At 40.3% G+C, this 14329-nt stretch overlaps 1 protein-coding gene across 1 annotated transcript in view; it reads right to left on the reverse strand.

The window, feature by feature from the left end:
- The window catches only part of LOC123941165 (coiled-coil domain-containing protein 162-like), a 132884-nt gene that overhangs the window by 84496 nt on the left and 34059 nt on the right, over positions 1-14329 (reverse strand). The window contains exons 11-15 of the mRNA XM_046004070.1: positions 12815-12970; positions 10546-10639; positions 9041-9178; positions 2304-2461; positions 891-1002 (exon numbers count right to left, since the gene is read on the reverse strand). Of these exons, the coding sequence (XP_045860026.1) occupies positions 891-1002; positions 2304-2461; positions 9041-9178; positions 10546-10639; positions 12815-12970 (658 nt within the window). The remainder of the gene's footprint in view (positions 1-890; positions 1003-2303; positions 2462-9040; positions 9179-10545; positions 10640-12814; positions 12971-14329) is intronic.

The raw sequence follows: 14329 nt of genomic DNA on the forward strand, positions 1-14329 counted from the left end.
TGATACAAACATAAAGGTCATGTCACCTGCTCTGCCGTGAGTCATAAAATTCTTTGTCTCTGATCTAGGAATCTTGTGTCTTTTAATCTGATGGCACGGGATAATCCTAAAGATCAGTTAATGAACTATAAAATTTTTCACTTGGTCAGTAGTTTTGAATATAGTAGTAAAAAAAAGGTAATTGAATATCTCAATTACTTATTATAAGGAGTCCTTTACCTCCATTATTGTTCAGCGGTAGTCTAGAAGTCTGGCCTCACATCCCATTTGTAGAACTGGATTTGCGAAATTTACGTCTTTCGTTTTCAGTCACAGAGAGGGAAAAAACTTAGAGATTGTAAACCTCTGATTTCTCTCCCAAATAACTATGTGTTAGTCTAATGACTTTCTCCTCAAAAAATTAATGAATCCATATTCACAAAATATAGCAACACTTTGAGCTGATTAAAGGTTTGAATTTTATATTTCCTAACAGATTAGGCTAGCATAAAACCCTTAAATAGAAACATGTCACTAATATCTGGAAAATTAGCTAACACAAGAATTAGATAGTGAGAGCCCTTGCTCACATTATCTAAACCCCCCGAACATCTGTGGGTCACTCGAGAGTGGGCTAATGTTCCAGAGCAGGTGCTGAAACTAGTTCCATTTCGAAAGTGACAAAATTAAATGTGGTCTTGGAAAAAAATGTGCATATTTTTAAAACTCGACTACAATTAGCTCGAATTACTTCCTTTCTATTTCTTATTGAATTCCCTTTTACAGTTATTTAAATTTTCAACAGTCCTATCCAAATAGGCTGAAAGCAAGAGCTTACAAGTTAAGAATTTTTATTGGCTCAAATGTAAAAGATAACGAGAGTTTCAGGGAGCCCTTCTCACTAAACTCACAAGGCTCTTCATTCTGTCGGCCATGGTTTGTTTCCTGAGGAGGAAGGCGTTCAGCATCACGTCCCGCAGCCCCACCTTTTCTAGTTGAATGGACACAAAAGCCTCTGGAGCCCTGACAAGTGAACAGAGACATCTGAGTCCAAGGCAGGAAGTAAGTGGACATAGATTAAGAAGACAACACAAGAACTCCCTGAAGGTCAGGAAACCTGGGGCTGAGTACTGGGCATTGCAAAAGGAGAACAGATGTCTGTCTCCATGGTTCTCATCCTCTTCATATTTGATTCTATTCACTGGGGATGCTGATGTGTCCCCACCCTTCTTGGGGCCCCCATGTGCCTGGAGCATGTATCAGCAATCCCTCTTCTGCCCCAACTTCATAGCCTGGCTCAGTGTTTGTACTACCCAGGTCCCTTTGTGCCTTCCTGGCTTCTACTGGAGGGGTTCCTAGATTGAAGTGGTCTCTTAAGGGTCCTCTTGGCTAGACATCTAGACATATTGGTCTTAAATCTTCCATCCACATGTTGGGAATGGGAACTTAGGGTATTCGAACTCTGGTCATATGTCAGATTAATGATATCTTGGGTAGTAGAGTAGTTTTGCTTGTTGTTTTTTTTTCATCTTAAATTTGCCAGAATTAGGGCGCCTGGGTGGCTCAGTGGTTTAAGCCGCTGCCTTCGGCTCAGGTCATGATCTCAGGGTCCTGGGATCGAGTCCCACATCGGGCTCTCTGCTCGGCAGGGAGCCTGCTTCCCTCTCACTCTCTCTGCCTGCCTCTCTGCCTACTTGTGATCTCTCTCTGTCAAATAAATAAATAAAATCTTAAAAAAAAATTTGCCAGAATTAAATTAAACTATTATTAGAAATACTCAGGATATTTATTATAGAATACAAATATCTCTCTTTCTCTGTCATGGTAGAAAGAGATCGGGACATCATAGGACATTCTTGATTTATAGCCATCTCTCGACAGAGGTTGTAGCTCTCTGATAATGCATTACCTTATTATCCTAAGCATTGGGAAAACCCTTGTTGGAAAAGTAAGGGTAATTCTGTGCTTTTCAGTTTAAGATAAACGTGGAATATTTGGAGAGGCCCATATTCTTCTTCCTTGTGTTCTGTGTGTTGGAGTTTGAAAAATATAGAGAGAGGGAAGACAAAGGGGAGACCAAGAGAAGGGAGAAGGGAGGAGAAAAGGGGCTGAAATAAGGAACCATTGACTCTCCAGAGACCGTATATTGCAAGGAGTTGAGCCTTCTCAGTGTTCATACAAGGTCTTCATATGAGGTCTTAAAAATTAAACACATGCTGGTCACTTTGGGAGTTTAGGCATCCTTTAATCCCCTAATACCACATTTTTAATTGACTTAGAAGAAGACACTTTTGTTATTTTTAAACAAACCCCTAGGGTAGTACCTTTTGGTAGCCTGGAATCTTTCTGAATGGTGAGTAAGGGTGTCTGGAACTTTTGGAGCTGGGGCTACCGGTAAGTTCTCTATGTCATTCATAATTCTGGAATTTCTTCTTCTGGCTGGACCCATTCCACCTTGATTTCTCAGATCTGGACTTATTTCCTAAGATATTTTAAACCAAAGTGAATTAAGTTTGTTGGATTTATAAGACCTGTAGTACTGACCCCAAAATGCCCCAGACAGGGGGTAAGGATGGGTTGGAGTGGAATAGAGAGAGAAGTAAAACAGTGGGGAGGAGAGGAGAGAGCACGAGAGGGGAAGGGAAGAGAGTATTTGCACAATGTAGGGGTGAGGCAGTAGCATAAATATTTCTAGAATAAAGTGCAGTAGTCTAAATTGCCCTGAAAAAAATTCTCCATTTTACAAGATAGCTAGTTGGAGTGTTCTGTATAGAGTGGCCTCTCAAGAAATACTTTTGATGGACTTCAAGGCTGCAAGATCTGAAACACTGAAGCAGGGTGCCCACTGTGGTTCAGTCTACGCAAATGGAGGCAGGCTCTGTATGCTTTCATGAACAATGTAATGACAAAGGGAGGGGGAAGGAGGGTGTGGAAGAAAAACTTTCCATGGTGTTTTGTTGTGGCAGCCTAAGTGGACTGATACAGGAGCAATAAATGCACCCTGTTTCTATCCCTCCATCACCATCTCACTCCTTAACTCTGACAGCCTTGCTTTCAAGCTAGTCTTGCTTTCAACCCCATTAGAACTGCTCTTCCAGTCAACAATGAGCTTTTGAGAATGTCAAATGGCCTCATTCTAATCCCTGCTCTTCCGGTTCTTCCCTCTACATTTAACTCTATTAACTTTCAACTTCTTTTTCTTTTTTCCTCTTCTTTAAAAAACAACAGCTTTGGGGCGCCTGGGTGGCTCAGTGGGTTCAAGCCTCTGCCTTCGGCTCAGGTCCTGATCCAGGGTCCTGGGATTGAGCCTCGCATGGGGCTCTCTGCTCCGCAGGGAGCCTGCTTCCTCCTCTCTCTCTGCCTGCCTCTCTGCCTAGTTGTGATTTCTCTCTGTCAAATAAATAAAATATTTAAAAAAAAACAGCTTTACTGAGATATAACTGACATTTAATAACCAGCACATATTTAAAATGTACAACTAGGTAAGTTTTGGCATATGTATACAACTATGAAATCTGGAATCAGAATAATGACCATCCCATCCACCCAGCCCCCCTTCTCAAGCAACCACTGTTCTCTGCTTTCTCCAACTATAGATTAGAATGCATTTCCTAGAATTTTATATAAATGGAGTCATGCAGTAGGTACTCTTTTTTGTATGGTTTCATCCATATTGCTGTATCTCACTAACTCATTTGTTTGTATTGCTGTATAGTATTCCATTATATGGATACACCATAAGTTGTTTATCTGTTCACTTGATGAAGGACATTTGGGTTCTTTCCAGGTCTTGGCTATTTTAAATAAAGCTGCTATAAACATCAGCTTATGTTTTCGTATGAACATGTGTTTTCACTTCTCTTGGGTAGATACGCAGAGTGGAATGGCTGGATTATATGGTAAGTGTATGTTTAAGTTTTTAAGAAACTGTAAAAATGCCTTGCAAGGTGATTGACTACTTTGCATTCCCTTCAGCAGTGTATGAGAGTTCCATACCTTCCACATCCCTGTCAACACTCAAAATGGTCAGTCTTTTTAATTTTAACCATTCTAATGGGTGTGCAGTAGTTTCTCACTAGGGTTTTAATTTGCATTTCCCTAACAACTCTAATTTCTCTAATAACTAAAAAGGTGTTAAACACCTTTTTATGTGCTTATTTACCATCTGTACATCTTCTTTGGTGACTCATTTCTTCCTGAAACTCTCCTCTCCTTTGGCTCTGTAGCAGTATACAATTTTCTTCTCTCCCTGTCTCTCATCTCTTTCCTTTCCTCCTCCCTTCCCTCATTTCCTCTTGTTTCCTTTCATTGTCTCCATCATTTATTCCTCCTTATTATATCATCAGTCCTCTTCTCGTCCCACCCTTGTAGGAGAGCAATATAAACACACAGACACACACACACACAGTCACACAGTATTTCCATATATTCATACATTACTATATGTTCATATATTACTATACATATTCACATATTCATTCATATATATAGCCCTAATGTCTTCCTATTCCTGCTCTTGCTCCAATGCAGTGACTTTAAACATTTGTTTTTTGAATGGATCTTAGGAACTCATAATACTTTCATCTCCATTTCAATAAGAACAACCTCACTTACATCTGTTTTATATATTAGTATTCTTCATAAGATTAAGGAATTGAATAAAGAATTCCTTATGTCAACTATGTATGATAAGCACCTGTGGTAGTCAAGCTGCGCTCTTCATTTTTAGGTAGTCCCCATCTGCCCTTTCTTGTTCCCAAGCCTGAGTTATCTGAGGGCTCTTCTCTCTGCCTGTCAAAAAGCTCATCCTTCAGGTTTTCCCAAATGCCCCCTCTCTGTGCTGCTCTTCCTGGTTCCCCAGATGTGACCTTTCTTTTTCTTTAAATTCCTTCTATAGCTTGTTGAACCTCTTTTATGACTTGTGCTTAAACCATTTGTGAGCCTGTCCCCCTTCTATACACGGGTCTCTAAGTTCCTCAGGAACATGAACTGTGTCTCAGTATAATCTGACAAGCATAACTTATAGGAGGGACTGAATTAAGGTTTTGGGGATTGAGATTCTTAAAAAATCAATATAACTCACTCTATCCTTATTTTCTACTTCAGCATTTAATTTCTATGGGAGTTACTATTTGGCAGTAGAAGCGAGGAATGAGTATTCTTGCTATACTCATAAATTTGAATTCTCCTATTAACAAGAGGAGTAGAAATAGATAAATAGAGGTTGGCAAATCTGATAAGGGTTAAATATGGTGAGCTGTAGAGAATCTATAAGACTTTATGTTAAAAGACCACCTGGAAAGTTGACTTCCTAAAACTATGATTAATTTTACTGGTAAACATACATACACATGAGAACTAGACTGTTGTTTAAAAAAGTGGGGGGAAATCCTTATGAACTGATGTGGAGTGATTTCTAGGATATACTGCTTAATGAAAAAACAAAGTCCAAAAGATTATATGTAAATAAAATCCAAAACTCTTTCATGATAAAATCATTCAACAAACTAGGAATAGAGAGAAATGTCCTCAACCTATAAAAGGCATCTAAGAAAAACCCATAATTAACATCATAATTAGTGGTAAAAAATTGAAAGCTTTCTCCCCAAGATCAGCAATAAGATAGTAATACCCACTCTTGCCTTTTCATTTAGCTATGTACTGAATGGTCTAGTTAGGGCAATTAGACAAGGAAATGAAAGTGAAGGCATCTAGATTGGAAAGGAAGAGGTGAAGTTATTTCTAATTGCAGATAACATGATCTTGTGTATAAAAAGTCCTAAGGAGGAATGCCTGGGTGGCTCGGTCAGTTAAGCGTCTGCCTTCAGCTCAGTTCATGATCTCAGGGTCCTGGGATTGAGCCCTGTGTCAGGCTCCCTGCTTAGTGGGGAGTCTGCTTCTATCTCTCCCTCTGCCCCTTCCCTTACTGCTTGTGCTCTCTCTCTCTCTCAAATAAATAAAGTCTTTTATTTTTTTAAAGATTTTTATTTATTTGTTTTGAGAGAGAGAGAGACAGAGTAAGAGAGAGTATGAAAGGGGAGGTCAGAAGGAGAAGCAGACTCCCCATCGAGCTGGGAGCCTGATGTGGGACTTGATCCCAGGACTCTGGGACCATGACCCAAGCCGAAGGCAGTTGCTTAACCAACTGAGCCACCAAAATAAAGTCCTTTAAAAAAATCCCAAGAAATACATACATACATACAAGTAAACTATTAAAACTAATAAACTAGTTTAGTAAGGTGGCAGGATACAAGATCAATATACAAAAACAAATGGTATTTCTATATATTAGCAATAAACATTCTGAAAATGAAATTAAGAAAACAATTCCATTTATAATAACAGAATAAAAAATAAAATTTTTTGGAATTAATTTAACAAAAGAAGTACAGAACTTGTACACTGACAACTACAAAATACTGTTGAAAGAAATTAAAGACATAAATAGAAAGACATCCATGTTTATGGATCAGAAGACTTAAGACGGCAATAGTATTCAAACTCATCCATAGATTCAATCCAATCCCTGTCAAAGTCTCAAATTCTTTTTTTGGTGTGTGTGCAGAAATTGACAAGCTGATCCTAAAATTCATATAAAAATGCAAGGGTCTCAAAATAGCTAAAGCCATTTTGAAAAAGGAGAACAAAGTTGGAGGACTCACATTTCTCAATTTCAAAACTTAACACAACTCTACAGTAATCAAAACAGCAGGGGTAGTAACATAAAAATAGACATACAGAACAATGGAATAGAATTCAGTGTCCAGAAATACACTTTTACATTTATGGCCAATTGATTTTTTTTTTAAAGATTTTATTTATTTATTTGACAGAGATCACAAGTAGGGAGAGAGGCAGGCAGAGAGAGAGAGAGGAGGAAGCAGGCTCCCTGCCAAGCAGAGAGCCTGATGCGGGGCTCAATCCCAGGACCCTGGGATCATGACCTGAGTGAAAGGCAGAGGCTTTAACCCACTGAGCCACCCAGGCACCCCGGCCAATTGATTTTTGACAAAGGTGTCAAGATAATTCATGGCGAAAGATGAGTTTTTTCAACAAATGGTGCTGGGACAACACGCCATCTGCCAAAGAATGAGGTTAGTCCCTTTCCTCACACTACGTACAAAAATTAACCATAAATGGACATAGACCTAAATGCAAGAGCTAAGCTCTCAGAAGAAAACAGAGGAGTAGGTTTTGTGACTTTGGATTCAGGAATGATTTCTTAACTATGATGCCAAAAGAATAAATGACAAAGGAAAGACTGGATGAATGGAACTCATGGAGATGAAAAAGTTCAAAGGATACCATCAAGAAAGTGAGAAGATGACCCTCAGAATGGGAGAAAATATTTGCAAATTATATACTTGGTAAATATACATGTACTGATACTTATATTCAGAATACATAAATAACTCATAATTTAATAATGAAAAGACAAATTTTATTTTATAAAAAAGGGAAAGAATTTGAATAGAAATTTCTCTAATGAAGACATATAAGTGGCCAATAAGCACATGAAAAGATGTTCAATGTCATTAGTAATTAGAGAAATGCAAATCAGAACCACAATAAAATACCATTTTACTCCCAATAGGAGGGCTAACATAAAAAACAAGAGACATTAACAAGGGTTAACAAAACTCAAAATATATGTCCTTGTAAAAACCTACACACGAGGGGCGCCTGTGTGACTCAGTGGGTTAAAGCTTCTGCCTTCGGCTCAGGTCATGATCCCAGGGTTCTGGGATCGAGCCCCGCATCGGGCTCTCTGCTCTGCGGACAGCCTGCTTCCTCCTCTCTCTCTCTGCCTGCCTCTCTGCCTTGTGATCTCTGTCTGTCAAATAAATAAATAAAATCTTAAAAAAAAAACAAACCTACACACGAATGTTCACAGTAGCCTTATTCATAATGGCAAAAAGTAAACACAACCCAATATCTGTCAGCTGATAAATGGATAAATAAAATGTGATCTCTCTATACAACGGAATATTACTCATCAGTAAAAAGGAATGAAGTCCTGATTCTACATTCTACAACATGGATAAAATTTGAAAACATGCTAAGTGAAAAAAAATCCAGATTCAAAAGACTGTATGTTGGGGCGCCTGGGTGGCTCAGTGGGTTAAGCCGCTGCCTTCAGCTCAGGTCATGATCTCAGGGTCCTGGGATCGAGTCCCACATCGGGCTCTCTGCTCAGTGGAGAGACTGCTTCCCTTCCTCTCTCTCTGCCTGCCTCACTTGTGATTTCTCTCTGTCAAATAAATAAATAAATAAAATCTTTAAGGAAAAAAAAAAAAGACTGTATGTTGAATGATTCCATTTATGTGAAATGTTCGGAATGGGAAAATCTATAGAGCCAGAAAGTAGATGACTGTTTGCTGCGGGCTGAGGGAAGGGGGTGGAATGGGAAGTGACTACTAATGGGTACAAGATTTCCTTTGAAAGTGATGAAAAATAATCTGAAATTAGATAGTGATGAAGGTTACAAAATCTTGTGAATTATATACTTTAAAGGGGTAAATTTTATGTTATGTAAATTAGATGTCAATAACAACCACATAAATCTGGGGGGAAATGGGTTATACGTTGTGTGTTACCTTTTGTAGAAAAAAGAAAGGACAAATGTCTCCGTTTACTTTTGCAAAAAGCAATGCAGGACGAATAAAACAGAAAACAATAAAGTCAGTTATCTACAAAGGGTCGAGGTGGAGGAACAAGATATTTTCTGTTGGCTGATTCTAGCTAGCCAATATTACAGAGTAACACACAAAGAAAAAATTTTAGCAAGTCACTAAAAATTGAGAGACTCAGTAAGGATCTGGTCATGTGTTGACTTCACATTAGGAAAGAAGGAAAGGAGGGCAGGAGGGAAGGAAAGAAGATAAAATGATAGAAAAGCGGGAAAGAAGGAAGAAAGAGAAGGAAGGAAGGGGAGGAGGGGAAGAAGGAAAGAAGGGAGGAGAGAGGGGCAGGCTAAGGAGAAGAAGGGGTGGAAGGGGTACCCTGGCATCTGCTGTCATAGTGGTAGCATGTCTCAGGTTTCTCTATCTTATAGGCTGACCTTTGCATCAGCAGGACAGCCCCACCGGGGCATGGGATAGGAGGATGCCTGCTGGACAGCCACCATCAAGGCATTTTTCTGAGCTGCTTGGCATGCAAGGGTCACTTGCATATTTTCCACTCCTGAATGGGATAAGAGCTAAAGGAAGAAAATGTGAAAGGTATTAGGAATTTCTGCCATAAAGAAAGAGATGAAGTAGAGGACTTGAGATCACCACTTATTTAACATGTAAACGTATGAATCAAACCGCAGGGTGAGCTGAGATCCTTGTTCTTTCTCGGCCACAGGACTGAAGCTGGTCTCTCTCTAAGCACCATTTCATCCTGGGAAGGCACCCTCCCGGCCTGATTTACCCTGTAGCTGGACACCATCAGGTTTCTGGTCGGAAAAGGATGAGTAAGCTCCGATGAACTAGCAAATGTGCCCAGTGGCAGCCTTTTAAAAACCGCCAAGATAAGATTAACATTTAAAAAATCCACACACAGGCGTGCCTTGGTGACTTGGTCAGTTAAACATCGGACTTTGGCTCAGACCATGATCTCAGGGTCCTGGGATTGAGTCTTGAAGTGAGCTCCACACTCAGCAGGGAGTCTGCTTCTCCCTCTCCCTCTGTCCTTCCACTCATGCTTTCTCTGACTGTCTCTCAAATAAAAAAAATCTTTAAAAAAAAAATTCAAAAAGTAAAAAATACACAAATATAAACGTACACATACATGCACAGGAGCAAAGAAATTCATTTAAGTGGAAGGGGAAAAATAACAGCACCAAATTTAAGAAGATCAGGTAAAAGCTCCAATAACAGGTGCATATTTTTAAAACCTGGCACAAAGATGGTTCACTACATGTGCTTCCTTTTAAAACCTAACAGAAGTTATTGCAAGTGGTGGTGCAGGCTCTAGGGTTCAAACCAGACCAATATGCACAACAAGTAAGACAAGGCAATCAGGGGCACCTGGGTGGCTCAGTGGGGTAAAGCCTCTGCCTTCGGCTCAGGTCCTGATCTCAGGGTCCTGGGATCGAGCCCCACATAGGGCTCTATGCTCAGCAAGGAGCCTGCTTCCTCCTCTCTCTCTGCCTGCCTCTCTGCCTACTTGTGATCTCTGTCTGTCAAATAAATAAATAAAATCTTTAAAAAAAAAAAAAAAGACAAGGCGATCATCATTATTTATGAGCTGGAAGCTTTTTTTCTCTACATGGGATCCAAACATATGAATTAAATATGATGATTTTTAAAGAAATACGTAAGCAAATTGCCTAATTTTACTTTAGTTTTCTTAAAAAAAAATAAATTAGGGGCGCCTGGGTGGCTCAGTGGGTTAAAGCCTCTGCCTTCGGCTCAGGTCATGATCCCAGGGTTCTGGGATCGAGCCCCGCATCGGGCTCTCTGCTCTGCGGACAGCCTGCTTTCTCCTCTCTCTCTCTGCCTGCCTCTCTGCCTGCTTGTGATCTCTGTCTGTCAAATAAATAAATAAAATCTTTAAAAAAAAATAAAAAAAATAAATTACCTTAAGGATGGCTTCCTTTGTATAAAAGCTGAACTTGCCAACCTGGTTATCATCCACCTCAGAGATGGCTAGGACAAGGGTAGCAGGAGCATATCTGCAAGAAGAAACATGACATTGTTCTGTTGCTCCACGCCGTTAAGTCAAGAGATGCCCTTTCTGATGGGGCCAAATCGTGTGTGATCAGCTCTGAGACATCCACAATAATACCAAGTATAGATATTACACAAGACTTGATATTTCTGCCCAAACACTGAAGGGCTCTGGGGTCTTTTCAATCCTTATGGGACTTGATCTCCCTGCAGTTTCCTTATGGTGACTACTGACTCCAAATTCTTTTCTCTTGATCCCCATTCTACTGTTTTATCCTGTTTCTCTTTATACCTTCGACCTCATGTCCTAAGGCTCTTCACTAAATCAAGCCCTTTTGTTCAACTCCCTAAAAAGCAATCTAATTCTTGCTCTCTTCCATTGCCTCAATAATTTTCTAAATGTTCTTTGCAACCATGTTTACGCCTTGGGATATAGTCCTTTGTCCATACCTATGAGATTTGGTCAAGTAATTTAGTATCTATGAATCTTGGTTTCTTCATCTATAAATGGGAGATATCACCTATCTCATAGGGTTAAGGCAAATATTAAATGGGATAATATGCATGAACGTACTTTTTTAAATGTAAGGCACTATGCTCATGTTTGATATATGTTGTTGTTATAACAGCACTCCAAAGTGGCAACTTTAAGGAATTAACATACATAAAATAAATGCAAACTCAAGAGACAAGATCCTTGGATGCATAAACCTTCCCCTGGTAACTCAGAAAGCTCCCAGATCTTGTAGGAGTGTTGGGTCATTGTTGGGAAAACCAATCACAGCTTGACCAGGTCACAGATGATCTGAGCACTTTGTGCTGATTGGTTGATTCCAGTTGAACAAAAATATGCCCTATTTCACATCAGTGTAGAATACCAGCTCCAGTAGGAGGCCCTTGAAGAGCCAGAGAATAGCTTGGCTCCAGGTTGGAGACCTAGCTATCCTCATCTGAGGCCCAATCACCCTTCCTGCCTTTGTAAGACATGTCTATATTCCTTATGATGGATTCTCTTTTTGGTTTAGCTAGTGCGACAGGTTAGATTAGGAAATATTTTGCCTCGGGGGGACATTTCGAAATGTCTGGAGACATCTGAGATCGTCACAGTCGGGAAGGAGATGTGTTACTGGCATTTAGGAGTTAGTGGTCAGGGGTCCTGATAAACCACTTCTACTGCACAGGACAACCCCCTCTAAGAAAGAGTTATCCAGCCCCAAATCTCGATAATACCAAGGTTGAGAAATTCTATTCATATTCTATCATTCTAACCTTCTCCATTTCAGTCCATGGTCTTTTTGGAAAAGAGAGGAGTCCTTTAACGTATGAACATATCAAAGTTACATTTTGAGCACTAAGCCACACTAGCAAAACAAAGGTGACTTTTCCGCCTTGGAGTCTTCTTTGCTTTCCTTGGGGTGGGGCCAGTACCAGGAATCTCCAGGGACAGAACTAGGACCCTCAGGGGAAGGACAGACTAGAAGAGAAGGAAAGAATAAGGAGACAGACGTTTCTTCTCAGCACACATCAAAGGCTGACTCTGCCCAGAGGAAAAGGATTCTTTTCCCAACTAAGTAGATTCATGATCTGCCACTAGTCAGAGTGTTTTCTTTCAGGCAATGGGCTGAACCTATGGGGCATGAAGAAGTTTCACTGCTTTGAGTCTGCTTCTGCTGCTGGCTAATGAAAGAGTCGGACTGAGATATTGCCATGCATGTTAGATTCGTATATGATATTAGAGTTTCAAGGAAACAGCTGCTCAAAAAATTTGACTGACTTCTTCCTCATTCCAGGGAAAGTGGGAGAAGCAATTTGGATTTCTGCTCCATGGTGCTTGCCCCATGAGACAAATCCTCCCACACCCTTATACCCAGAAGCAACATGGTCAACCTGGGCAGTGGCTGAGCCTGTGATTCTATCTCACTTGAGCTCTCTGATCCAATTCTTCCATTAATCAGTGTTTGTCAATTCAATTATCCCCCCTCACTGAGATCTCCCCCGTCCCTTAGTAAAGAAAAGAAAGAAAGAAAAAGAAAAAAGAAATTGGCACCATGACAGATAGAATATAAGAGGGAATTTGAAAATAAAATTGTATTTGTGTGCCAGTGGTGATAGAAATTACTTTTCACTGGCTGTTCATTCTACCACTACATTATTTTCACTTTGACCTTTTCAAGGCTCACCTGTCCACTTGATCACTGTCCTCCAGCAGAGAGGTGATAAAGACAGGAGGCGGGTGGTCCACTTTGTCTTTGAGTGATGCAAATTCAAAATGAATGGGCCTCAGATACAAATGGAACTCTTCAAAACCCATCTCCCATGCCAGTTCCTTATAGAGACTAAAGGATGGGGGGGGGGGGTTAGATAAAGAACCAAGAGATTCTGCTGAGTGAAATAAGTCAAGCACAGAGTCAATTATCGTATGGTTTCACTTATTTGTGGAGCATAACAAATAACATGGAGGACATAGGGAGATGGAGAGGAGAAGGGAGTTGAGGGAAATTGGAAGGGGACATGAGCCATGAGAGACTATGGACTCTGAAAAATAATCTGAGGCTTTTGAAGGGGCAGGGGGGGTGGGAGGTTGGGGAGCCAGGTGGTGGGTATTATGGAGGGCACATATGGCATGGAGCACTGGGTGTGGTGTATAAACAATGAATTCTGTTATGCTGAAAAGAAATTAATAAAAAAAAGAAAATTTACCAAAAAAAAAAAAAAAAAGAACCAAGAGCATTTGCTATTATTTTCCATTAAAAGAAAAGTAAGTGGTAAGAAAACCCAAAAAATCTGAATAAGCACAAAAGCAAAAGTCAAAACAAGAGTAAGCCAAGTCCAGTATAAAGTGAATGAGTCATAAAGGTCTTGCATCTACTTTACACTATGACGGACAGTTAAATATAGTAGTTAAAGGAGGAGGAGATATGCTTGGGCACTTCCTCAACTCTCATTTCCTGCAAGCTGGCTTCTGTCTTCAGAGTGCTCATGGGGTCACCCATACTGCTTTCAATACAAGGCTCACTATTTTCTCTCAGAGCTCTTTACAGTTGGTAACTGTCCTCTCTTTGAGGAACATCTTTGTTCTCTTGGATCCAGGGTCTCCACACTCCTGCCTCATGACCACTATTTCTCAGTCTTCATTGGCTTCTCTTCCTCTTTTATTTTCAAATCCTAGTATTTCCTGGGGTTTTAAACCTGGTTCTCTTCTCATCTTTTCTGTCCCCTCCTTGCGGAGTTCGTCTTCCAACCCTGAGCCCTAATGATCACCCCCTAGTATAAGAACTTGTGAGCCTACCTCTGTCCTGTCCCAACTCTGAGCTCTGCTCCCACATTTACATGGCTTGCAGCAAGGCCCCATTCAGATGTCCTTCTGGCAGTTCAGCCTTAAGAGGCTAGAATGTCTCCCCGCCCCCCACACCCACATTCTAACACATTTCTCCATTTTGAAAAGTTGGTACATTAAGGCTGAATTCAAATGGCACCTCTATTAGTTTGCTAGGCTCTTATGACAAAGAACCATAAACAGAGATTTGTCTCTGTTTTTAGTTCTGGAGGCTAGAAGTCTGGGATCAAGGTGTTGTTAGGGTTGTTTCCTTCTGAGGGCCATGAGGGAAGGATCTGTTCCAAGCCCCTCTCCTTGGCTTACACATGGCTGTCTTCTGCTTGTGTCTTCACATCATCTTCTTCTTTGTATGTCTGTG

Source organism: Meles meles, chromosome 5 (assembly GCF_922984935.1).
Source record: "Meles meles chromosome 5, mMelMel3.1 paternal haplotype, whole genome shotgun sequence".
In the NCBI taxonomy this organism is placed as follows: domain Eukaryota; kingdom Metazoa; phylum Chordata; class Mammalia; order Carnivora; family Mustelidae; genus Meles; species Meles meles.